The sequence below is a fragment of the Tenrec ecaudatus genome, chromosome 2 (assembly GCF_050624435.1).
Source record: "Tenrec ecaudatus isolate mTenEca1 chromosome 2, mTenEca1.hap1, whole genome shotgun sequence".
NCBI classification, from domain to species: Eukaryota; Metazoa; Chordata; class Mammalia; order Afrosoricida; family Tenrecidae; genus Tenrec; species Tenrec ecaudatus.
The window spans coordinates 38,238,753-38,263,983 of NC_134531.1; the positions used below are offsets into that span (position 1 = coordinate 38,238,753).

The 25,231-nt window shown below is 44.5% G+C and overlaps 1 protein-coding gene across 3 annotated transcripts in view; it reads right to left on the reverse strand.

The window, feature by feature from the left end:
- Positions 1-559: 559 nt before the first annotated feature.
- The window catches only part of DAB2 (DAB adaptor protein 2), a 68,043-nt gene continuing 43,371 nt past the window's right edge, over positions 560-25,231 (reverse strand). For 2 of the 3 annotated variants that reach the window (XM_075540964.1, XM_075540965.1), the window contains 14 exons: positions 23,929-24,118; positions 22,379-22,518; positions 21,469-21,567; positions 18,250-18,381; positions 17,348-17,428; positions 16,607-16,633; positions 16,309-16,362; positions 15,840-15,902; positions 9,543-10,193; positions 8,432-8,594; positions 3,857-4,489; positions 2,288-2,400; positions 1,673-1,743; positions 560-955 (listed from right to left, as the gene is read on the reverse strand). In XM_075540964.1, coding sequence (XP_075397079.1) covers positions 1,678-1,743; positions 2,288-2,400; positions 3,857-4,489; positions 8,432-8,594; positions 9,543-10,193; positions 15,840-15,902; positions 16,309-16,362; positions 16,607-16,633; positions 17,348-17,428; positions 18,250-18,381; positions 21,469-21,567; positions 22,379-22,518; positions 23,929-24,019 — 2,313 coding nt within the window. In that variant the 5' untranslated portion in view covers positions 24,020-24,118 and the 3' untranslated portion in view covers positions 560-955; positions 1,673-1,677. The remainder of the gene's footprint in view (positions 956-1,672; positions 1,744-2,287; positions 2,401-3,856; positions 4,490-8,431; positions 8,595-9,542; positions 10,194-15,839; positions 15,903-16,308; positions 16,363-16,606; positions 16,634-17,347; positions 17,429-18,249; positions 18,382-21,468; positions 21,568-22,378; positions 22,519-23,928; positions 24,119-25,231) is intronic. The other variant, XM_075540966.1, reaches the window with a different exon arrangement.

A 25,231-nucleotide genomic window follows, 5' to 3' on the forward strand; every position in this document is an offset into this window, starting at 1 on the left:
ATAGTCCTTCAACGTTGACTGCTTTTTGGAACCTGCAACCCAACAGTGACCACTTATTCCACAGGAAGATGAAAGGTTGCGCCCGTGCACCATTCTTGTTATTGGGATGGGGGATTTGATTACTACGGTGGCCGAACTGCTCCAGCTCTGGGAATGATTAGCATTCCCCGCCACCTCATCCTGCTGCAGGTGGAAGGGAGGCAATGCCATCTAAGCCAGGGAAAATGACTGACAAGAGCATCAGAAGGAAACGGAGAAAGAAATGCATCCCTCGTGCTTTCTCCTCTGCCCTGCAATAGCCAACCGGGCCTGGACAAAAGAGGATCTTGCCCGTAGGAGGAAATCGAGCTTCAGAAGTACTGGTAGCCACAACTTTCAAAAGGTCTTTAGATATGATAAACTTCAAGATGCCAAAAGAGAAGGTAGACTGATTTCAATTTTACTTTTGACAACTGGCCAGAAGCAAAATTTCTTTTTAGGAAGGTGCCTTGTTTCCCCCTCCTGCCCCCTCCCCTGAAATATCTTTAGGGTTTGTACCCTAAAACAGAACTCCAAACAATTTTTAATGGTGCAGATTTGAAAATTTATTCAAAACAGTATGATCTGAGGAATTTGTGGTGGCTGCATCTCCCAACCCGAGAGGAGTTGATTGAGCATGCTAGAAGGTTCGAGGGATCCAACAGGCAAAGGTTCCAGTAGGGAAACTACTTCATTTACATGTCAGCTAGAGAATTTAGGTTCTTAATTTATTTAAAGCCATTAGCTCAGTTTAGCTTTAACCTAGACAGAAATGAAAAGCGCTTTACACAGGAAGCAGCAGCACGATACAAGGCATCAGATAAGATGTCAAAGCTGGAACAAGGGCAAAGGTCAGGACATGTCTGGCTATTAGCTTTGTCCTGGATAACTCAGGTCAACCTTTTGGTTCCTCTGGAGTAGTCAGCATATCAAGTTCCTAGGGAGGGATAGAGAAGAACAAGCGTGTAGTTAGAATTCATGAGACGGAATTGAGTCAGTAGTAAAAAGTCCAGTCTAGGAACACCTAGGACTGCTATGAGGAGCTACTGAGTGTAGATACACAAGTGCTTAAAATATCAGCCATTCTCCCCTGATAACATCCACCACTCAATGTAGTGGGTTGGCTGAAACTAGCCCTCCTTCCTCACCTAAGAAGAAAAGACTCTAGAGATTGGCCCCCATCCCCCAATCCTCCATGACACCAAACCAAAGCAGTTGCCACTGCAAACTTTATGGCGTATATTTTACTTCGACACAGACGGGTTGCCAAGAGTAGGAGTAGATTCAATAGCCAACTGGTAGTGGTGATGGATAGGAAATCACATTATTCTTAGTAAGCTTTGCAATCACTTCAATGAAAATGTAAAGAGGCAGAAAGCTTTTAGGCATCATACTGAGTTTTACCTTAACAGAACTGAAAGATTAAAAAAAAATACAAGATCTGAGAGAAATTCATATTCCAAGGAGTACAATACTATTTTTGATGTATATAAAAAGAGCCATGATTGAATTAGCTAAGTATGGGTTTTCAGGTCTGTAAGTCCTATGTTAATTTATTTAATTTCTTCCCAGTTCTAAAATTAGATTTTTTTGTCTTCTGTGCGACCCTACCCACCCAACCACCCAAGAGAGACTCACTAGAATTTCTACTTACAGAAATTATGCAAATGGGTTGGCAAAAGGAGCTCTATGAACATCAGGAGCTGCGGACTGAGGAGGGGCCAACTAGGAAGAGAAACCATTCGGTTGGTAAGTGTTCAGATAGTCACCATTTAAAAGTAGGACTAAAACTTCTGAAATGCCTTTAAACGCCAGTTAGGTCACGGACCAGGAGACAGTGTAAGGACCTTGCAGGGATTTGTGATTTCCTGCTACCAAGTGTTTGAGTAGCTACATTGAGATCGAAGTTCAGGTAAACCAGGCTCGCTTTCCCACACTGGGAAGGAAGTCTGTGTCTAGAACCTTGGGTGGAAAACTAAGATCTGAACTCTCTTGAGAAATCTGTTCAATCATGACTTAATTTTCTCCAGAAATGCTTCCAGGAGCCAGGTTGAGACAGTGAGTCACTTTTTTTTTTTTTTTTAATAGATGAAATGAATTTCTCACAGTCAAGAGCTGGTAGTCCCTGTAAAATAAGGAATCTTTCTGGATAGTTCTTAATGACAAATCTCAGTCAAAAACGCTCTGCCATCAACATTGTACCCGGAAAGCAGTAGCTGCCCGTGGCAAGCACATGGAACAACAGCTTCTTCTTGTAGTAAATACTTACAGGGACTTGTGGCGATGAATTGAAAGGATCTTTAGCGAAAGGGTTATCGAATGCATTGTCAGCAGATTTGGTGACTGGCAGGACACCTTGTCTGGGAACTGGCTTTGGCGGTTCTGGAAGGAGAAAAATCTGAGCAGTCAGTGAACAAGCCTTCCCTAAATAGATGCACAAGTCCTTGATCAGGCTTATCTTTGGACATGAGGTCCAGACTAAATGTCAGTGGCAACCACACATTTGACATTTCAACAATCTTCACAGGTACAGTTCAGGGACATTAGTAAATTAGGTCCATCCTCCTACTGGGAAATTTATAGTAGTGGAACAGAAACCACCACCAAATACCAGGATCCCCAATGATTTATTACTGGCAGGGTACCCCTTCTCAGAAGGTGGATGACATATATGTAAATAGAAATAGAGTGAGAATTTCCTCTTGGCTATGGAATAGGGGTAAGGTTTTCTTCGCTCATGCTCCAAATATCCAGCCCATTGTAAAGAGCCCCATGGCTCTTAACAGCCCTTTTAAGAACTGTCACTAGAAATCGGACTCTTAAAAAGTTGCAAGTGGCTCTCAAAGACACAATTGGTACCTATTTGCCTGGAACCACAGTAAGGAGAGTCAGGAGGAGGAGGAGGACTGTGTGGCTAATTGCCTCCATGGACCACTGCCTCCATTCCCAGGAGACCAGACAGACTGGATGGTCCCTGGCTACAATCACTACACATTTTAAATGAAGAATCATGATCAAAAAGTGGGGACTTTCAGAGTGCCGTGGAGTAAGACCATCTTTATACCATCAACCCATAATGTCCCCTTGAAGGCTTCTTAAAAGTCAAGCAACAGTTAGTTTAATGAGTTAAGAATGTCAGGCTTGATCATGATGCCCTTTTAAGATATAGCTGTAGGGGATCATTGGAGTCCGGAGGTGCAGGAGTTTAGAGAGTTTGCTGCTCACCCAAAGGTCTACGAGTCTAACCCATCAGGAGAAAGATGGGGAAGGTGTGCACCCTTCTTCCAGCAAGATGAGCAGCCCTGGAAACACGAGGAGGCAGTCCAATTCTGTTCTTTCACCCCGATGAGTCGGAGTTGACTTGATGACAATGAGTTTGGTGTGGGTTTATAAGAGATCAAATTGATAGCGACCAGAAAGAGCAGATAAGAGCCTCAGGGGTCAGTGAGTTGACAACTTAGGAAAAGTGGGTGAAAACAGATGCCCAACTCAAGAATGTAATCATTATCTTTGAATGTTTCCTGTAAACACTTGGTGTCTTTTTTCCTTTTTGCTGTGTACAGTCTCAACAGCAATAAAGTAATTAAAAACATAACTGTCACTAGAGGGCAGCATTAGACCTGCCCTTAGTGATAACTAAGCACAACACAGAAATGGAGCTCCCTGGTCAGCTCCTTGAGGTCAATGCTTAAGATGGTTGTATCATAGCCTTGGGTTCCCCAAAGAAGCAAGAAGCAAGCCCCTTGGTGGGTAGCAGCGGGTTCTCGAGGGACCTCTTTGGGCTTATGCCCCACTGGGTACTTGTGGGGTACAGTGGACAGAGAAGTAAGTAGCTCACCATTGATCTTACTCAACAGTTGGTTCGCATCAAGGTCATCCTGCTCTGCATTCTCCTGAGGAATGCCCACTTTGCTGTTGAAGTACTTTGAGAAGGCACTGGAAGCCCCAGGAGGTGTCTGCTCTGCCTTCCTGGCGGGCACTGCAGGTGGCTGCTTCAGTTGTAAGTCCTTAAACATTTCTTTCACCTCCTTGACCTCTTTATCTGCAAGTGGGTCTAAAGCGGTGAAGGCATCATTGGAGACGTCCACGGGACCGGCAGTTCTGGGAGGTGGCTGAGGAGGGGTGACCAGAAGAGAGGGGAGCGTAGAAGGGAGCTGGGCTGACCCAGCAGGAGCTGGGAAAATAGTGCTCTGGAAAGGATTCCCCAGAGAAGCTGTTGACGGCCAAGTGTTGGGTGCTACAGAGGCTGAAGAGCTCCAAACAGTGGTGCCAGGAGGGGGAGTTGGGACTGCGAAGGACGAAGGCTGATTCCAACCTGCAACCGATGGGCTCGTGCCAAAAACCAGTGGCTGGCCAAATCCTGCAGGCTGGCCACTCATCATGGTTCCTGGGGCCATTGAAGTTGGCTGATTGCAGACTAAAGATGGTGGGGACCATGGGCCCGCCTGAGGGAGGGTGACTGGCATAGCACCTGGAAGAGAAGCGGGGACAATGGCTTCAGGAGACAGGCTTAAAGAAGTTCTTTCTCTCTTTTTGTGTATTTTTCCCACTGAGTTTGTTAGATTTTACTCAGAGCTGGACATTGTAGACACGGGCGCAGAATTCCGTGAGCAGCAAAGAAACATAACCGTTCCAACCAGACATAGATGCTCTTTACGATCCCTGTTGACCAATCCAAGCAGAGGCTTCCTCATCCACTTCCCTGAAGAGGGGTCTTTCCTGTGTTTCAGAAAGGACAACTCTCCAGGGAGCGTGGATAGATCATTTACGTGGCAACTGCCCTCAGTAAGCTTGAAGCCATATCATAAACTCATACGGAACTACAGGCACGTTCCATGTGCTTAACTCATTGCACAGCTTAACCAGCTCCTACAGAATAGACCTCATTCAAGTTTTGTTTGCATTTCAAATTCCATGTTCTTTCTTGGGGGAGATAGAGGGGGAGGTAGAGGTACGCCTTTTTTTTTTATTTAACTTTTTTCACTGGAAGGACCATGAAGTCCATAAATACTCAGTCATGAAAACAAATATAGCCCTTTTAATATATACAGGAATGTTTCAAGCCAGGAACTGAGCCTGTCCATAAACTGTAGATGTCCCTTGGAGCGGTAGATCTTGGGGGCTACGGAAAAGTGACCAGAAGCCAAGGCCATAGCCGATGCATGCCAGTTCTGAAATAACGAATTAAGATCATTCATGGGGTCCTCTCAATAATCAAGTGCATCTTTTAATTTGGCAGCGGGCTCGTATTTGGGGAGTCACAGGGAGGCCCACCCTCATGCATGTGCCTCAGAGCCCCACAGGCTCCCGTCACAAACTAACCGTGTCAGAGCTCCCTCACTCACTTTGAATGCTGACGAGATCAACACAGCTATATAAACAGAAGATAAAACTTGGTTGGAGCCGAGAGAGTGCTAGACTTTTATGTGTCAAACCGAGGAAAGGCTAGTGATCTAGGGAAGACTGTGTTGAATAAAACCGTTTCCTGCCACGCGTCACTCACCAAACCTTGCCAGAAGTTGGGCCAGCGTACTGAAGGAGGAGGGGAGGCTTAGAGAAGAACAGAAAACAAAAACCTTGTGCACTAATTGCCTGTGTTGGAGCCGCCACTGATCTTTATGGGAGAATGTCAACATCTCTGGCTTCAATGCCAGCTTGATCAGAAACGAGTTAAATCAACTTCTTCCTGGGAGGCCCATCCCCGCATGTTGTTCTCAGTATGTAGGGCATTTTTCTTTCTTGATTCTTCCAAAATGTATTAGCAATCCAGTGAAACTGTCACCATTAACAGAAAGCCTAAGTCAGCCTCATTCACGGATGAGACGCTGCTCTCAAAGCCTACTTGCCTTAACCCTTCGAGGAGAGCACTTTTTAGCTATCCCAGTCTTCTAACTAAACCAAAGAAAGACTTCCAAAACTTTTCTCAGGAAAACTTTGGTTCCAGGGTCAGAAATAACTAAGATAACAGTGTTTCAGGTGCTAACAAGCTGTCCTGTCTATAAAAGCTTCATTGCATTGGAGATTGGCACTGACTTCCCTGTGTCATCAGGAAGTCCAGCCTTCTCTGGCCACGATCACAATCGGTCTGTTCAAGGTGTGGAAGGCTTGAGAAAAGGTGCTTTTGAAGTGAGGAAACTGGATATCAGAAGGTGGATTCAATTGGGCAAGTCACAGTCTGCACACGCCACCACTAGAACCCAGGCATGCTGACTCGGAAGCCAGCACCCAGCCTCCTGTTTTGCCTTCCTGGCAAAGAGAGAATGATTTTTTTCAAGGTGTTTAGTGCAAATACTTAGATACCAGAAAGAGAAGTTAGACTTCATTTGAATCATAGACCATACTCCTTTCACGGCAGATCAGGAGGAATGGCCTCTCAGATTCAACAATACAGGCTTCTAACAGTGGCTTACTTTGAACAAAGTTACTGCTAGCACTTAAAAACATGGATTAAAATGCCATTACCCCAAGTCAAGTCTCTCACTAATAGTTTCTACCAAGTGGATAGGCGAAGCCATAGGGGATACATTCTATCATCTGTCACGTTGGACTGTTTGCCTTCCCACAGGAAAATGTGTGGCTTTAGTTATAGATGGTACTTGTGGGAGTGGTGGTCAAAGAGAAAAATAATGTTTCTGCCAAGAATTGAAGGCTTTCCCTGGATAAACTTATGCCAGCCTTCATTCCCATCCACCAGATGCCACCCACCATGTTTCCCAGCATGCACGGCAGCACTGGAGAGCGTAAGGGTAAGCGGTAAAGAAAGGGAGAGTGGGTATGAAAAGTGGATTTTATTATCTTCTGAAGTGAGGTTAAAACCCAGGGTAGCAAGTCCAAGCTGAGAGCTCAACCCTCTCTTCCTCCCCCACTGCCTCCAGTTCTCCACAAGAGAATCTCCCAGCTGGCTCCAGTGGAAGCCAGACCTACAACCTCCCAAGGTCTGGCCGAGCATCCCGGCTAGTGGACGGGTGCTAGGCTGTGGAGCTCTCTTTGAGTGCCAAGTCCCAACGTGAAGGAAGCATCTGGATTCTGCAGTTGTAGACCCCAAGGCCTCAACAGCGGCACCTAGCCAAGAAGCTTCACTTTGTCTGAATCAATGAACAGTTATAGGGTCCAGCTGTATTTTCAGGCTGACTTGTGAAATGTTGGCAGTAAAAATCCTTTAGGCCATTCATAACAGACTACAAAGCACTGTGATATGGCCTGGTCTTGTCTAGAGACCTGCATCAAGCTGTCTGCCCTTCTGAGAAGGGGAAGACCCAATCAGTTCTGTTTTGTGCTGCTGATGGTGGCTGCGGTGGTGGTCGTGGGGGTTGTGCGTGCTGGGGGCTGGGGAGAAGCCATGGAGACAGAGGGGAAACCCGAAGCAATGAGAATCTCTCGATGGAAATGCAAGTATGGAGTTCATCCACTCAGTCATTGGGTTTAAAAAACAAAACCAAAAATCAGTTCCCCTATGGCAGATGGGGCTGGACCAGTTTAGCAGGGCGGAATCAAAACATGTTCCTTACATGAGCGCAGCAGAGATGGGAGCAAAAACGATCCTGAGGACTGGCTCGGCAGGAGGCAAGGAAAGTCATGATCCATGGTCCAGTTTTACCAAAGAGAGCGGAGTGCTTCCCCTCTTCCTAATACTACCTCCCTCCCAAGCCAGCTTCTATTTGGAGCTTATAGGGGTGCCAAGAAGCAGGAAAACAAAGAGTCCCCAGCAGGGCAGCAAAGACTATTGTTGGGATTTCTCAAAATGGCCAGCTCTCAGCCCAGGGGTGTTCTCCTTCGTCCTGCCACTGTGGGCTCAATGGTGCTCCTGGAGGAGAGCCTCAGGCACATTAGGTATCTGATAAAACCCCATCTCTTCTCACTTACCAATGGCTCCTAATACTTATCTTCTGACTACTAAGGAAGTCACCTAATCAAAGAGAGTATCAGCAAAGAGCTGCTCAGGATGTAAGTGTTCGGAGATGTATGTGCTAGTTCACAGCAACCTAGAACCCAGAGCTCCCATCCGATGTCTGACATTTGCTGCAGACCTTCTCTAGGAGCCTTCCAAAGAAGGGGCCTCCTTCCACTCTTCCCAACAAGGCTCTCTCATCTCAGCTCCCTTTCCTCACGGAAGCTGGTTTGACTTTTAAAGTCCTTTCTAGCTGATTTCCAGGAAGCTGTTGACAGTTGGTTTGGGTAAATACAAATGCTGAAAACGGTCTCTGCTTACGTGGCCAATGGGCCAAATTTTGGTTACAACTCAGGAGTCTCAAGGGTGGTGGGGTGCACAGAGTACAAGTGGTAGAAGGGCTTCCCAAGGCTCAACTCTGATGTCCATGGACCACCCTATGTCTCTGAAGCCCCTTCCCCATTTACTTTTAGGTTATCCATGACAACAGCAGAATCACACTGAACTCCATCTCTAGGTACCTACCTAGACCTGCGAGGGGCCCCATGGGGACAGTAACACTTGTCTTGAAGAGATCCAGAGGGTTGGCCTGAGGGGTTGCAGGTTGGCCCATAGGTGACGTCTGTCCTGGAGATTCTGAGGCAGGAGGAGCAAAGGGGTCTGATGCCAGCAAGTCATTCGCTGAAGACTGACAGGACAAGGAGGGAAACGGAGGAGTTACTCGACAGAGAAGGGAACACGGCATTGCTCTTCCACTCCTTGCTGCAAAGACCTTTTCCTTTTACTAATCAACAATGAGCACTTCCACACACCCACCCACCCACACACAGACACACGCAGATATCTGCAATGGACAAAATATAGGGTCTCTGTGTCTGATACAACCTCGGACTCTCCACACATCATCTCTCTTGCTTATCCACGCAGTCGTCCAGTCTCCACATATCAGCTAGATGCTTGAAGCAGGGGGCAGAGAGGGCAACAGCCAGAGATAAGGTGCCTAAATATTTTTGATCTTTATACTGGACTTAAATCAGTCTTCCTAGAGAGGGTCTCAGCCTTAACCATTAGGTCAGGCTGTAGGTTTCAGCGCCAGATCACTAAAGATACCTATAAGTCAACATACAGTTCATTTGAAATGACTTGTCAGGAAGCTGCACTTGAGAGGCAGCAGCAAACCTATGAGTCTGCCCTGAAACAACGACTTGCACCATCAGCATTTAAAAGAGGATATCCACTTAAAAATGGGACACAGCCACATGGGGCACTATGGGAGGTGCGGGAGAACGGGAATCACAGGACCGCCTGCCCTCCCCACCCCGAACATGGTGATCAAACTTACCAGAAGTACAGAAGCATAGCAGCATTAAAAATGGAAAAACTCGTGTTTAGTTAATAAGAAGTGACAAGACATGCAAACGGAAAGCAAGGTGTGACACACACTGCTGAGCGAGAGGCTGAAGGAGGATGGCGATTAGAGAAAGATATTCCTGGAGAACCGATGCATCTCGTCCCACCTTCTATTTTACAGCCACACAGGAAGCTACCAGAGCAGCAGGAAAAAGAGCGTCTATCACACCACCCTTTGGTACCGAACATGCATTCTGCCAATGGAGATGTGGAGAAGACAATTCACCTTAGTAGTCCTTCTGCCTCTTCCTGGTTTGGTACTTTGTGGAGGTGGGATAATGGCTATGGAGTCATGTGGTGAGGACTGGACAGGGCTATCCAAGTCCTGCTTTAGGCCATTCGGTACTGAAAGTCCTTTGTGGCTTCCCACAAAAGGGTTCGGGGAGGACTGGATATGGAAGCCGTTCTGGTCCCTTTCAGCGACCCCATTCTGAGTTCTCACTGCTGGCTGGGGCTGTGTGCTTGGAAGGGGCCACTGGCCTGCCTGAGCCTCCTGTTTGCCAGTCCGGTTAGAGATCTGGTCAAATTGCTGGCCAAAGTAATCAACATCACCAGTCAAGGGCCCATTACTTTGTAGAGGAGACCGGCTACTCAAGTTCTCTTTCTTCGGATCTGGAGATTTGAGAGAATCAAACGAAGAGGGTGCTGATTGGTCAGGCTGAGTGAAAGGGTCATCCCGGAAAGGATCAGGGTTGGGGGCAGGAAAGAAGTTGAGATTGGCAGAAAAGGCATTTTCAGGCAAGAAGGATGCCTGAGGCTTTGGTCGTGGCAGAGAGCAGGAGGTGATGCCATTGGTTAAGAATGGATTTTCTCTTAGAGAATTCTGATTGGTGTCGATTTCTGAGTTTAGATCCACTAACAGGATATCTTTGCTTTCCTATTACATTTGGAAAGAGGAAGGAGAAAAAAAAAAAGAAAGAGTTAGTCCATGTTGTGACTTCACATAAGAAAGTTACATAAGATCGCCAGGTTCATCAAAATTCCTGTTGGAATCTGGCCTTGGCAAACGAGTTGACCATCATCTACTCCCATCATCTCGCTGTGTGCTTTTGCCGGCTGCTGTCCTTTGGCCAATGCCCTTTTATTTCATTTTCAACGTTGTCAGCCCTACATTCAGCCAACCAGTTTATTTATCTCTCTGTGCAGTCTGGTTCACATAGTCACACCGAATGAGGTCACGGTATTTGTTTCAATCCATGGTGCAGGACGACGCAGGGAGTCTAGCAATCCATTCCTTGGAAGAAGTGACTTTCTAAGTTTATTGAGCTTCAAAGTGAGACGTGACTTCAGGTGTCCAACTGAGCTTGCTGACACCATCGCGGTTCACCTCTCTCAATGAGCGACTAAGCAGCTTACCGCATGCCTGCTTTATCATTAGGGCTCTTAGGACACTTAAGTTGAATATAGTTCCCCATAATTTGTCCCATGTTCTCCCTTGGGATGGGGAGAGGACGTCTCTCCTTACCTAACACCTATCTACTTGCTATGCTGCTGAAACATTTATGGTTCTTATAACAGGCGCTGGCCGGGGTGGCTCCCTCCTCCTCACCATCCTGGCCCCTCCTCTAGGAATGACCTTGGTGTTGATGCCCTTCTAGGACAGTGACACTGAAATCACTGGTATAATTTAACACAATAGATCACATAGCCCTCCCTTGTTGTGCAATTTCCTAAAAGATAGATTAGACATGCCTAGCTTGCCCTTCTCTATGGACTATTTAAACTGACACCTAGTCTTGAAGTTACACGTAGAATGGAGGGATGGATTTAGGACGCTTTGCAAAATAGATTAGACATGCCTAGCTTGCCCTTCTCTATGGACTATTTAAACTGACACCTAGTCTTGAAGTTACACGTAGAATGGAGGGATGGATTTAGGACGCTTTGCAAAAGACATACAAAAGGTGTAAATCTTACAGGTATGCTTTGTTTAATGTGTCCATGGTCCCATACTTTTAATAAAAGGAAATCAGCGGGTCTCCTTCTGGCCCTCATGACGCTGTTGAGTAAGGGTGGGGCTGCTAAAAGCAAGGTCAATGGTTCAAACCCACCAGCCACTCTTGAGGACATAGATAAGGCTCCCTGCCCCCTTAATGAGTTACAGCCTCAGAAAGGGTCACTATGAGTCAGCAATGATTCAATGGCAGTAAGTTTGGGGCAATAATTTTATAGAGATCCCAGAATCTAGACACTTGCAATATAGGATCACAGGTAGGATGCAGGCAGGTGAAACTCATGCAGTGGCTCTGTGAGCAGGCTCCCAGGCTTTGTCCAGGGAGCAGGTAACAGCCGGAGTGTGGGGGCTGTGGAGTTAGGCTGCTCCTGATGCTGGGGCAGAACAGCGTGTGGGACTCTGCTCCTGCTGTGCTCCTGTCCCCGGCTCATCCACTGACCCCCAGAAGCAGCTCCAGGAGCAGCAGGACGACTGGACATGGGTTCCCAGAGCTTCTCACACGGTGAGAGCACAGCATCCAACTCACTGAACAACCTACTGCACAGCACATACTATGCATGTTAAATGAAGCACACACACCTGTCATTCCCATTCCCTCTCTGTGCATGGACTGTGTTTATTATCAGGAACTATGGTAGTGCAGTGGTTACTGGCTGTGCTGTGAACTGCAAAGTCAGCAGTTTGAAACCACCAGCCACTTCTTGAGAGAAAGATCGGGCTCTCTACTCTTGTACAGAGCTATAGTCTGGAAAGCTACCCTGTCCTTGGGATTGCTATAAATTGCAATCAACTCAATGGCAGTGAATGAGTATTTATTATCTGAGTTCACAATGATTAGGTAAGATAACATTCCTGGCACAAATGCAGCAAATTCGATGAATGAATGTGACAGAGCTTTATTAAAATCAATGACATGACTAAGGATTCATCCTAAAATGGAGCTGTCATCTTGACAAACCATCCAATCAAATGCTTTTGATCCACTCAAGATTTAACTAGGCTAGCTACAGAAGCACACGAACAGTAAAACATGCCTGCCTGAAATGGAAGTGAGAGATCTAGTGCTATTTTGATCAGATTACTAATTATTTTTGATCACCGACGACCAAAACTACTTCAAGGGAATATGACATTCTCAAAGCAGAAAGCAAAAAGAGAATCTTGATTTTTTTTAAGGACAAGTAGAAAGTGTAGGTCGTACTTTGTGGCCGCAGAAGAGAGCAAAATCAGACCTAAGGGGATTCTATCTTCTGGTTTCTTTTATTAAGGAGAATAACAACACAATTTCTAAAAATTAGGTTTTCTCTTTGTAATCAGAAAACTGTATCAAAAGAAACAACTTGCAATTAAGAGAATTTTTGATAAATCAAATAAATTAACTGGGATAGCTCAATGTAGGGATCACTGGATAATCAAGAGTAGCTGGGCAAGGTTTATTACAAAGCTTGTGATTTCAGGGTTCATTCTGTTCTGGTGAGCCACCTCTTGGTTAGACCAGTGGGGTGTTCCCTGCGGGCAGTGCTCGGCTTTTCAAGTACTTCAGGAGAAGTTCTTAGGACGCCAAACAGGAACCACAATGTTAGACTTCTGAATAGTCACCCTACAAGTAAAATGTATAAGGCTCTCCTCAGGTTGACTTGTTAATCCGAGACTGATAGTCTAGTTCATCGATTATACCGGAAGGATGTGAGACTCCTTATCCCCCTCCCTCGCCCCTCCTCCCCGCCTCCCCCCAGCCCTTGGTCAGAGCCTCACTCATTTCATCCTGAACTGTCAATACTACATCCACTCGGCCATATTTGAGCGCGTAAGAGGTAAGCACTAGTCACGTGAAAGTGACTTAGTCTTTGCTCTCAAGGAGGCAGGGAAAGGTGGGGTGGCAATGGTGGGGAGGGCATGTGAGCAACCAAGAGGTATGCCTGCACAAAGGTGAGGTCTTTAAAGGCTGAGTCCCATAACCTAGATGTTCTGCAAGTAAGTAACCTAATTGAACCACTCTACCCAGGGAGCCGGCCAAATCCGGAACCGCCTCCTACCAAGCCTTTGGTGGCTCCCAGCTGCCAATGGCAAGGACAGCAGCTTGCAACCACCCGTCTCTTACACTTGGAAGAGGGGCCGTCCCTCTGTCTTACAGGGTTGCTGTGAGCCAGAATGGATGGGGTGGCAGTGACCTTGACTTTTATCTACAACAAATACAATTTATTTCTGGTCTAATTACTCCCTATTTTCCTGTAGTCTTCAAAGTGCCAACTCAAATGCTGATCCTCCCATTAGCCCTCATATTTCAACCTCAGCTTCATTGGACCACCCTGTAGTGTTTTATGACTATATGACACTTGTATATATGACAAATCCCTTACACTAGGTGTAATCTCCTTGATGGTGGATTATGCCTTAAACTCTTCTCATGACTGCTTTTCATGTTGAAGCTAGCGAGCGTGCCTTTCCATAGGACTGTTTGCGTCTTCTTTGCGGCGCAGTGTAGGAAGATAATGCTCAAGTGATTTCCAATAAAAAGTATGTTCTAATGGTTCACTATTAATTTGCAAGATTCTGTGTACTTTCCGGGGGCAGCAGAGCAGATACATCAGGAGCATCACTAAAGAGACTGGATCATTTAGGTTTCTTTCTCTTTTCCGTCTCCCAATGGCTGCTGCAAGATGTGAATATTTTCAAACACGCTGGTCTGACCAAGTGGAGAGCAGCCCATTTGGTCATCTACAGGTACGGGGTTCGTAGGCAGGAACATGTTGCCCAAGTCGAACCAACACCTGGGAAGGCTTTTGCTCACTTACCAGAGAGAGGGGGCTTCCAAATGTTTGTAGACAAAGTCCATGATCTTTTCATCCCCTTCCCCACCCAGCCCCCCACAAGCTTTTGGAAGGCCCCTCCTTCATTTGATTTGGTGGATTTGGCTTTCATTATCGCCACTTTAACTGAAACTTGTCCGTTTTTCCTACCAATCTGAGCTACCAATTCTGAGGATGCAAGACCTGGGCCCTAAGTGAGACCAGGAATTGCCCATGTTGTTTTTTCACGTCACTTTTCAGAAGTTCCTAGAAATTATGGAGCCGATTAAATAGCTACGCTTCCTTGCCTAATCTACTGAAGTTCGACTGACTATGGGCCGCTTTATTCGCAAGATACTTATTTGAATGCCAATTATTCTCAGAATTTACGGGTAAAGCTGTCTAGAAGTGAAAGGAACCGCAGGGCCAGGATAAATCTTTCAGTTCGAGCTAATCCAGTGTTTTTAAATGCTTGTCCTTTGCATGGTCATAAACACTAAGGGGGATGAAAGGCTCTCTGGAGTTGGGGCTCTGCATGAAAGAACATTACATGAGCTTCTCAATGGCAGGCACGTAAGGTCTTTAAAACGCTACATTGCACATTCTGATTCCTTTCGGGTTGGACTCAGAGAAGCGTCCGGGCAGTTCCTACACCTCCCATCTCATTTGAACCTGGGTGCTTTATTCAGTGAGATTTCACAGGGCCGACAGTCTGCAAAGCGCTGTGGGACGTTAGCACCTCACCTACTCTTTCTCTGCTGCTTGAATTTCTGTGATCTTGGTCAAATAGACTTGCTTGGCAATTCCCAGACAGAAGAGACGCCTAGACAGACACCATCCCCATGGTTCTCAACTATTTCCTTTTTTGCCAAGTTACTGTTCTCTCTCTTGTTTCATGTTCAAAGCAAGGAACTCACCGCCTTAGAAGCATTCTCTGAACCTCTAAACCGAGGAATACCCTACATACTGACATCATGCCACCCCACGGTAGTTAACTAAGTTGGCTTAATGACTTGTTGTAACGCTGGTCTCCCTTCTACCTAGGAAGTCCTCAATGTCACTGGTGCTATACACCTCACTCCCTGCTGTCTCAATAGAGCAAATACTTGAGCAACTTTTGAATGAAGAACAGACGTTGAAAGAATCCATGCAACATAATATGGGCATTTTCATTCCTGGCCTGTTTGGGAAAGAAAAATCCTGGGAGATGTATCCCTTGTTTGAAGAAATGACTTTTTTTACTGAGCGCCATTTCTCAAGTCTATAAAGAAAAAATTCTGCTCTATTCTCATAGGATTGTTATGAATCAATCAATACCAAGAAGGCTTCATAAACTCTATCATGTTAATAATCAACATTTTTTTTCTAACAGAATAGGCTTTGGGTAAACATAACTAGGTGTCTTGCTTGTGTTGCGTCTTAATTCATAACAAGCTTCCGCTGCTAGCTGCAGAGAAATAGAGGCCGGGGGGCTGATTCTCCCTTTAAGTACTTCCATTCCGCAAGTTTGATTCAGCTCCATCTTGTCCCACGGACCACTAAGGAACAGTGGAAAGCCTGATCTGATATTCAGATTTTACCTCTTAGGTTATATTAGCATATCAGACTCACTGATTGATAGTACCTTCAAATTCAAATTTGTTCTAATTTACACATTAGGTAGCAAAATCAGAAGTCATCTTCCATGTTTCAATGAGATGTTCATGATTTCTGGTTAGTTGTGGATTTGGGTTATAGATGCCATTTTCAGTATATTACAAATTTAAAAACAAACACTTACTGTTGGGCTATTTAGGTCGGGTGGTGTAGACATGTCCCCAAACAAATCCATCTGGTCAACTCCCTTAAAAAAGTATTTGGATTAGATTCAGATGTGTCCACCAAAAAAGATTAGTTTGTATACTGAAGCAAATATTTCCTAAATGAGCATTTAGGAAAAATAGTTGATTTTCCTTTTACTGGTACAGACTTGGTATTGGGACATTTAAATCAAGATGTGTAGACATGTACCCAAATAAACCCATCTGGTCCATCAAAATCCTTTTTAAAAAAAAGGATTTTGATGAGATTCAGATGTGTCTACTCAAAAGATTACTTTGTGGATTTCCATAATGTTAAATAAATGCTTGGGAAAACAAAGGCTATAATTGGAATTTCATTTAACTCAAACAGATTGGATTTGAGCAGCATCTACAGTAAGTAGAACCTGTGTACAGAGAAGCAGGAGTCTTCAAACATCACATACATACCAATTTCAGTTTGGTAGCTTGATCATCAAGAGTCAACAGTGCCTCACTCCCATTCTGAAAAGATGGCAAATATTTCAGGGTTTAGTTGATGAGATTTTTGCCTACAGGTTTTGAATTTCTATTGTATTGACTTGCTAGACAATTCAGATGTGGGTAATGATCATTCAACACTACATCTTCAATGCCATGGGTCACGGGCATGTGGTGAGAACCTTGGGGCCCAGAGTGCTTGGACAGTTACATAGGAGCTTACACAGATCACACATATATTTCACTAGAAGTAAAGATGCAGGTTTACCTCTACTGCTTTGTTGGCTTCTTCAGTCTGAAAATGAGAAATGAGAAATTCAGTGGCGTGAGTCATTGTAGCTAAAGGGACTTAAAAGAACAAATACACTTATGATTTCATGGGTAGGAAACAAGAGGATCTCGCAAGTGATGATGTTTGCCATGCAACCCCACTTGTTTTCATATCAATACTTGATTTGGATTAAGTTTTGAATTTAAACATGTCCTGTATATTCCCTTGAATCAATACGAAGTTGTCGGAAGAAAAGAGATAATCGCTTGAGACTGCAAATTAGAAGTGCCCAACTAAAACTGCCTTCCACTGCCTTATCGGGAAAACAGAACACAAAATTGGAAATCTCCAGAGAAGTCCTCTGGGTACATAAAGTTCAGAGATGGTTCGAAAGACAGACAGTCCCCAGGTTATAAAGGTCTAAGTTAGGGACAGTTGGTACTTGTCCTTTAAGGTTATGGAGCGTGTCCTCACTTTGAAACAATTGAATAAGCACCCAAGTTACAGTGCATTCTTCATTACAGTCCCCCTTTCCTTGCCACCCGCCCGGCTTTCCACACACCGAGCAACCTTAGACACTTGCGCACTAAAGTCAGAGGGAATAAAGATCCTATATTCCTGTTGCGATTTGCTTACAGATTCAACTTAAAGACACACTTCAGAACAGACCTTGTTCGGAACCCAGGGAGTGCCTGTATGGCCTTAAAGGTAACGGAGCCCATTTTCTGCGGTACTTGCCTTTTTCTTTTCTTCTTCCTTTTTCTTTACATTATAGATAACTTGAAAAAGGTCTTTGAGATCAATCACTAGTGGTTCGGCCTGAATGGAAAACATTGAATTAGCATTTTAATCTTAAGATTTGCTCCTGTGCTTTCCCCATCAGTTCTGATTTGTGCAGGTTTTCACCTTTCTCTTAAAGTTCTTCAAGAAGCCCTGGAGATGTAGTGGTAACACACTGTACTGTGATCCACATGGTCAGCAGTTCGAAACCACCAGTAGTTCTGAGGGAGAAAGACTGGGCTTTCTACTCCAGTACACAGTTGTAGTCTCGGAAGCCCACCTGGGTCTCTGTGAGTCAACACTGACTCCGTGGCAATGAGTTTGGTTTCTTGAGCTTAAAGTTCCTCTGCGGCCCCCTCCCCTACTTTCTGAGCGACCACCAAGCCCATCATATGGCAAGAAGAGGAAGGTTAATAAATGTTGTTTTTTTTTTAAAGAAAGAGGTATCAAGATCTGTTTCTAAGTCCTTTCAATGTTCCTAGGACTAGTTTGCAATCATTCCAAAAGAAGTATTGACCTCAGCCCAAAGTCCATTCTCACAAGACTTGGGTCCCTTACTGTGGGAGATTAAAATGGCATTTAGGACAAGGAAGATTCCTTAGGTCACACAAACCGGTTGTTTTCCTCGGGGTTTCTGGTGGACAGGCAGACACACCATACCCCGCTGCACTGGGGCGCTCCCGTACGACCCTCAGGTCTCCAGTCTCCACATGGGCATTTGCTGTCCCTTCTCGGGCACCCCAGGTCGTGGGTTTGAACCACTGCTCCTTCAAGTGGCAGTCAACTGCTTGGCCATTGAGCAACCAGGCTCCTCCAGTAGGAGACACGTTTTTAGGTAGACTTCAAGACGGAGCACTTACCTGTTGTCCTGTTTTTATGGCAAAAAACTGGTGCTGGCCCTCTCCTCCACAGACATAACCGAACGCCCGGTTGTCTGTCACATCCCGGGCAATGAACGAAATTTTATTCACTGGATGTTCATGCTCTATTACCTATCATAGGGAGACAAAGATGCCCTGAGTTTCTCTGTAGGCGACTATAAGGAGGCAGCAGATACGAAGAGGCAAAAACAGCTGGCCTCTAGTTGACGGTGAGAACTGTGTTTGCCTTGCTAGGAGGGGCGCCAAATAAAAGGAACCCCATCATCAGTCTCGAGAGAGGCAATTCTGACCCACACATGTCCTTGAAGACCCTCGTGTTTATTGGGATGGACAGCCTCATCTATCGCCCTCCGAGTGGCTGGTGGGTTTGGCTTCCAATCTTAAGATTAGCAACCCAAGAACTGACCCACTTACCACAACTGTCCTAAAATGTAAAGGGGTGGGGGTAGGAACAATGACCGTTCTTAAAATCTTGATGCTTGATTCTCCACAGCTCAAAGACAGAATAATGCTACTGAACAAGGAAGGCCTGAAACTGGGAGATCAAGAATGTCTAAAGTTAGGGATACACCCCCTAAACCAACCCCAGTGGGCCTACTTTCCCAAGTCAGAGATGAACACACATGATAAACACTAATAAGCTGCCAGTGTCCCTAGAGATTCTTTGTTAATGGCTTAGAACAAGTGCCCAAGAACAATAATACCAAGAACTGTTGTATTATTAGAATATGTGTCCCCCCAGTACAACCTGGAGATTGGGGCACCAAGTGTTACTCCGCCTCTTATAGCCATCAGTGTCATTACCCAGGAATTAAATGTGGTGGGGTCTCTATGGATTTAGTAGTACTTTTTCTGTGTTTTTTTTCCCCTCTTTTCTTTCACATAGGTCAAACAAAAATCCACCTACTGCCAATGTGTTGATTCCAACTCAGTCACCTTATGTCGGGTTTCCTAGACTCTATAGCTCCACGGAAACAGATATCCTCTCTTTTCTCCCTCTGAGCAACTAGTGGGTATGAACCACAGACTTTACACTCCCTAGTGCAATATCTACCCAACAGATGTCCTCGAGTTAATATGATCAACCCTTCAGGAGGAAGTCAGCTGACTGTGTTCGAGCTTTTGTTTCAAATTACCTAAGATCACTCAACAATTTCTATTGGGCATCCTTGAAACTGAAAGAATATATACAAGTGAAACGGTCCCAAATTCTTCAGTAGAGTGGGAAATACATAAGTTGAGAGAAGGAAATATGAGAGCTGGATTGTGGGGTCTCTTGCATGGGACCTGAAGACAAATAGGGGCAATGGGGAGGTAGCAGGGCCCTAGAGCACCACACTTCAAAAGATGGTTTTGCACATTGATAAAAAGCATCCCTAGGAAAGGGTGAAGGCTTCCAGCAGTGCCTTGAGCCACAGAATATGAATGAAAATGAGCATATGCAATATTTTAAGTGGCAGAATCTTATACTGAGTAGAAAGAAAATTCCTCAAAGAAGTCTTTTGAGGAGGTTCAACAAACCAAGCAAGACTGTTCATGCGTGAGAGCACAGCTACCACAAACCGAGCAAGGACCTCTTTATGGTGAAGGAGTAGGAAGAGCAAGATCACACAGTCAGAAATGTGGACATAGCTGGTGTTCTAGCTTCTCCCCCACACAACAGTCCAGGTGGCACGACGTTCACATATCACACCACTCAACAGCTTCATCACATCGAGAACAGTTGTACTGTCATCACCATAGTCAGTTTCAGAACAAAATACAGAACAACCCCCCCCAAAAAAAACCTCACAAGAATACACAGTAAAGCAGATTCAAACCTCAACTGAAAAGAAAGCAGAAAATATTAAAAACTAGAACAAATTGAAGTGGATCAGAAGGGAGATCAAATGAAAGGATACTAAGTTTTCATCTAACTGCGTCTGGAACAATCCACTTTCCAATGCCTGTCTGCAGGATAACAAAGCTTCACATCCCTGATCCTTGGTCAGCGGAAATTCACCAAGGGCTCAGTCCACAGGTATTTATCCTTTTCTTGTTCTTAAAACAGAAAGAGCTTTAAAACGGATCAAAAAGGAGCTCAAATGATAAGATATTGCATTGTAGCCCAACCCCATCTGCCGTAGTCCACTTTGCAATGCTCTGTCTTCCAGCAGGGCTACTCCCACCCCTCCACCGTGATCGGGGGGGGGGGGCACTGGAGGCTCCATGCATGTGCAGACCCTGCACATGGATTTGGGGCTTCCACTGGGGTCATCCGCAGCTTTCTGCGAATCAAGGGCTCACAATGTACGCCCTAAAGCCATTTCTTTCTGTAGATGTGGACTATATTGTTTACAATCCTTGGAACACACAGGCTAGTGTGTTTCTTCTATGTGAACACGGTTGACACCTCACTTAGATGGCTGCTTGTTTGAAGACAACCCTTAAAGACACCAGAGGCTGTTTTTTCCCTGATAGCCAGGCACCATCTAGTTTCTCTACCATGCTTTGTTATAGCATCCAGTCTTCAGTGATCTCTTCATGAAGATGAGCATCAAGCAGGGCCATGTCATAGGAACTAATTGTTCTTAGACTGGGGCTAGAATTAAGTGCACACCCCAAATCCATTCATGTTTATAGATGTCTCTGGTTCACCTTAGACCCATCATTGTCATCTTATGTTAGAGAATATTATCAATCACCTCTTTAGGGCATCACTTCCAATGTCGTTGAGTCAATGCTGAATCACAGCCACCCTATAGGACAGGCTAGCACTGCCCCTAATGCTAATGTTATGGATTAGATTAAATGGTAAATTCACATATGATCAATATGTTAAAATGAAATACGAACTATACATCAATCCATGGTATTATCATGAATCAGAAGTTACTATTCATCTAGTTCTCATTCTGTGTACATGAGGTCTCTAAATTAGCCTAGTCTACTTTACAGACTACCTGGATTTATAGACTGAGATTCATACGTATTATAAATTATAACAAATGTGTTTCAGAATAAAGCATCTTGACTCCTTACCTCCAATTCTACTTTTTGTCAGTTACTGTTGGAGAAGTAATAAGTATGGGGTGTGTGTGTTTCCTATAAATTTTGAAAGGGAATGATGGGAAGGGGCAGGGGTTTAAATTCAAGTAGCAAATTTCAAATTGTCAGCTGTGGGTGGTCGAAACAGTGTCAGTAAAAGTGAATTCTTACCCCAGTTTTCTCGTCGATTATTTTTATCCCAGAAAGCGAAATGTTGACCCAGATCCTTTGCTTGTGTTGTCCCTGAGAGCGACCCGCTGCCGCCATTCCCTGATGAGGTTAGGAAAGCAAGGAAAATCTAGTTAAAAGTATCCCCGAATACTTCTACATTAAACCTTTAAAAGGTAATCATCTTTGCCTTCAACTTGGTTTCCCATGTATGAAAGGATCATGTCGAACATGAGGGCATAATATCAGAAGCTCTTGTTTGCCTGTATCTCAATTGCTTGAATGAAAAATGTCCCTAATGACCCATCAATTCAGGTCATCTGAGCTTAGTGATAGAACTTGGAAAGGTCATTCCAATTCTCTTGGTCTCACAGCAATCATTGGTAAAAAGGATGAACCTGAATTTCTCCAAAGATATTATTTTTAGACCTTGCATTACTGAACTAATTCCCCCCCACACACACATAGCAACATACTAATAGTACTAGAACTTAAAAATTCAGAAGAACAAAGGGCAAAACTTTTCGGAACTCAAGCACACGCTCTTCCAAGGGTCTGAAATAGGATATTTTGTCTTCTTTACGTAAAGTGAGGCCAGGATGCTCACTTTTCTACACAACTTTTATAATTACTTACTAAGGAAAATAATAGGGACAGATCTTGCTCGTCCCAATAGTGGCTCTGACAAAAAGAAAAGGCGCCCGGAAGCTACTCTATCGGGTTAAATTAGACTTCCAGAACAGTGCTGAGCTACGCAAGCAAACTCCTGGCTTCTCATAAAATGAGGCTCTCTAAGATGAATCATGTGATTAGAAAAGTTTTTCTTTCAAATAATTGAGATGTAGCTAAACAAAAGCTTTTAAAATAACGCACTCACATTAAGATCCCGACAACACTTGTGTCATCAGCTTACCTTGAGTTTCATCATAGAGTCTTGGCTCATTTTATCCCCTCTTGCATCTGGCACCTCATCGATACCAATTAGCTTTGCTTTGTACTTTACACCATCACCCTTGAACCTGGCTAAGAGGTACTCATCAGTCTTTCCAGGGCCTGAGGAGAGAATGAAATATAAGATAAAGTTTGTATGTGTATTTAAGTTATCAGCCCAAAGTATAAGCAAGCACATTCCAAAATCTCCAATTGTTGAGTCTTAGAATAAATCTTGATTATACTCCAATTGACTCAACTTTCAAAAACATCCTGTCTTCTTTTCTTCTTATTTCACATGAGCCCAAATTTGCTCTGCACTGCTGTCTACAGCCAGAGGGATGTACATGGTTAACTCTTTCAGCTGCTAATCAAATGGCTGGCACTTTCTATCAATCCAGAGGGGCCTTGGAAGAAAAACTGACTTCTGAAAAGTCAGCTACAGAAACCTGTGTGGGGCACATTTCCACTACCACACACGAGGTCACAATGAGTCAAAACCAACTTGTTGGCACTTGGACAGCCTCAGACTGTCTAAAGCATTGGAGTAGGTAGAAAGAAATCTTTAAGATGCAAACTGGACAGAACCTATGGTTGACAGACAGGAAAAGTGTAAAGGAGGATTTGAGGATTTTTTTCATCAAAGGTCGTTTGAAAGGTTTACAAGGAGGGTCATGCATGGGAAAATGAAACAAAAGCTATGTAAAGTACTGGCATTTCAAACTGTTAGTCAGCAGAAGGGAATTAGGTACAACTTCTTTTAAAAGCCTGTGCGGTCTTATTCCTGTCGTTAGTGTCCTGGTAAAAGGTTAAGCAGGTCATGGCAACTTCTCAACTAAGAATGATGGAGGAGTCTGGGGCTTTAGATCAAAGGAGGAAGGTCTTTAAAAAACAAAAACAAAAAATGATCTCAATATTTAATGACCGCTAACTTCAAGAAAGCAAATGGTAACCAGATTAGCCCTTATCAAATGACCATGACATTAATTACTAATGTATTCCAGCAGGAGCCACACTGGTGTGATCTCCGCATTCTAAGACAATGTATGGGTTTGTTTGGCCAATGTCCTCAGGCCAAGTCCAGCTTCCTTGGTTGGGGCGTGTTGTCAGCCTATGTGAAATCAGCGCCTGATGAGCCTCCTGTACCGTGGAATCAAACGTGTCCCGTCCTGCTCCATCCTCATGATCGGGTGCAAATTGAACAATGTTCCACTGTGACCCATGGAGGTTTAGTGATTGATTTGGGGAAGGAGTAGTAGTTTGTCTTAGTTAGAAAATGCTGTTGACACCTGGTCTGCATCATAGCAACACAAAAATCTCCACTTATGATGGATGGTGTCTGTGAATGCCGCACACTGGCTGGGAGTCAACCCCAGGCCTCCTTCACCAGAGGGTGAGAATTCTGGGGCAGTTGAGCACTGAATGGAGGTTGAAGTAAAGCAAAAGGTCATCATCGGTGGCTGACCCCTAAGTCTCAAAGTTTGACAGATCTCGAAGGCTAACTCTAGCAACCTCCCTGCGTCAACACCATACCTTTCTTCTTCTCCTTCTTGGATGGGGCTTTGGGTGCAGCTTGTTGGTCAGGCTGACCATTGGTTGTACTTGATTCTACTTCGTTAGACATGGCAAAAGGGTAGGCAGCAAACCCCAGCACTAGCAGACACTCGGCAATACCAGGCAATTCCTGATGGAGAAGTCTCAAATGACCATAACCTACAAGTACCTGCAGGTAGAATTTAAAGGCAAAGTGAGATCATAAGGTAGTAAATCCAGCTTTAAAAAAAATCATTTTATTGGGGGCTCGTACAAATCATCTCCATCCATCCATCCATCCATCCATCCATCCATCCATCCATCCATCCATCCATTCATTGTGTCAAGCACATTTGTAATTGGTTGCCATCATCATTCTCAAAACATTTTCTTTTGAGCCCTTGGTACCAGGCTCCTCAGTTTTCACCTCCTCTACCCACGCTTCCCTCCCTCATGAACCCTTGAGAATTTACAAATGATTATTTTGTCATATCTTACACTCTTTGACGTCTTCCTTCACCCACTTTTCTGTTGTCCATCCCCCAGGGAGGAGGTTATAAGTAGATACTTGTAATCGGTTCCCCCTTTCTACCCCACCCTCCCTCCACTCTCAACACTGGTTTTGAAGGTATTATCTGCCTGGATTTCCCGTGTTTCCAGTTCCTATCTATACCAGTGTACATCCTCTGGTCTAGTCGGATTTGTAAGGTAAAATTGGGATCATGATAGTGGGGGTGGGGTTGGGTGGGGAGGAAGCATTAAAGAACTAGAGGAAAGTTGTATGTCTCATTGTTGCTATATTGCACCCAGACTGGCTCGTCTCCTCCCCATGACCCTTCTGTAAGGGGATGTCCAGTTGTCTACAGATGGGTCTTGGGTTCCTAATCTGTACTCCCCATCATTCACAATGATTTGATTTTTTGTTCTTTGATGCCTGATACCTGATCCCTTCGATACCTCATGATCACATAGGCTGGTGTACTTCTTCCATGTGGGCTTTGTTGCTTATGAGCTAGATGGCCACTTATTTATCTTCAAGCTTTTAAGACTCCAGATTCTATATCTTTTGATAGCCAGGCACCATCAGCTTTCTTCACCACATTTGCTTATGTACCTGTTTTGTCTTCAGCGATCGTGTCGGCAAGGTGAGCATCATGGAATGCCAGTTTAATAGGACAAAGTATTCTTGCATTGAGGCAATACTTGAGTGGAGGCCCAATGTCCATCTGCTACCTTAATACTAAACCTATAAGTATATGCACATAGATCTATTTCCCCATCCTCATATATATATTTACATATG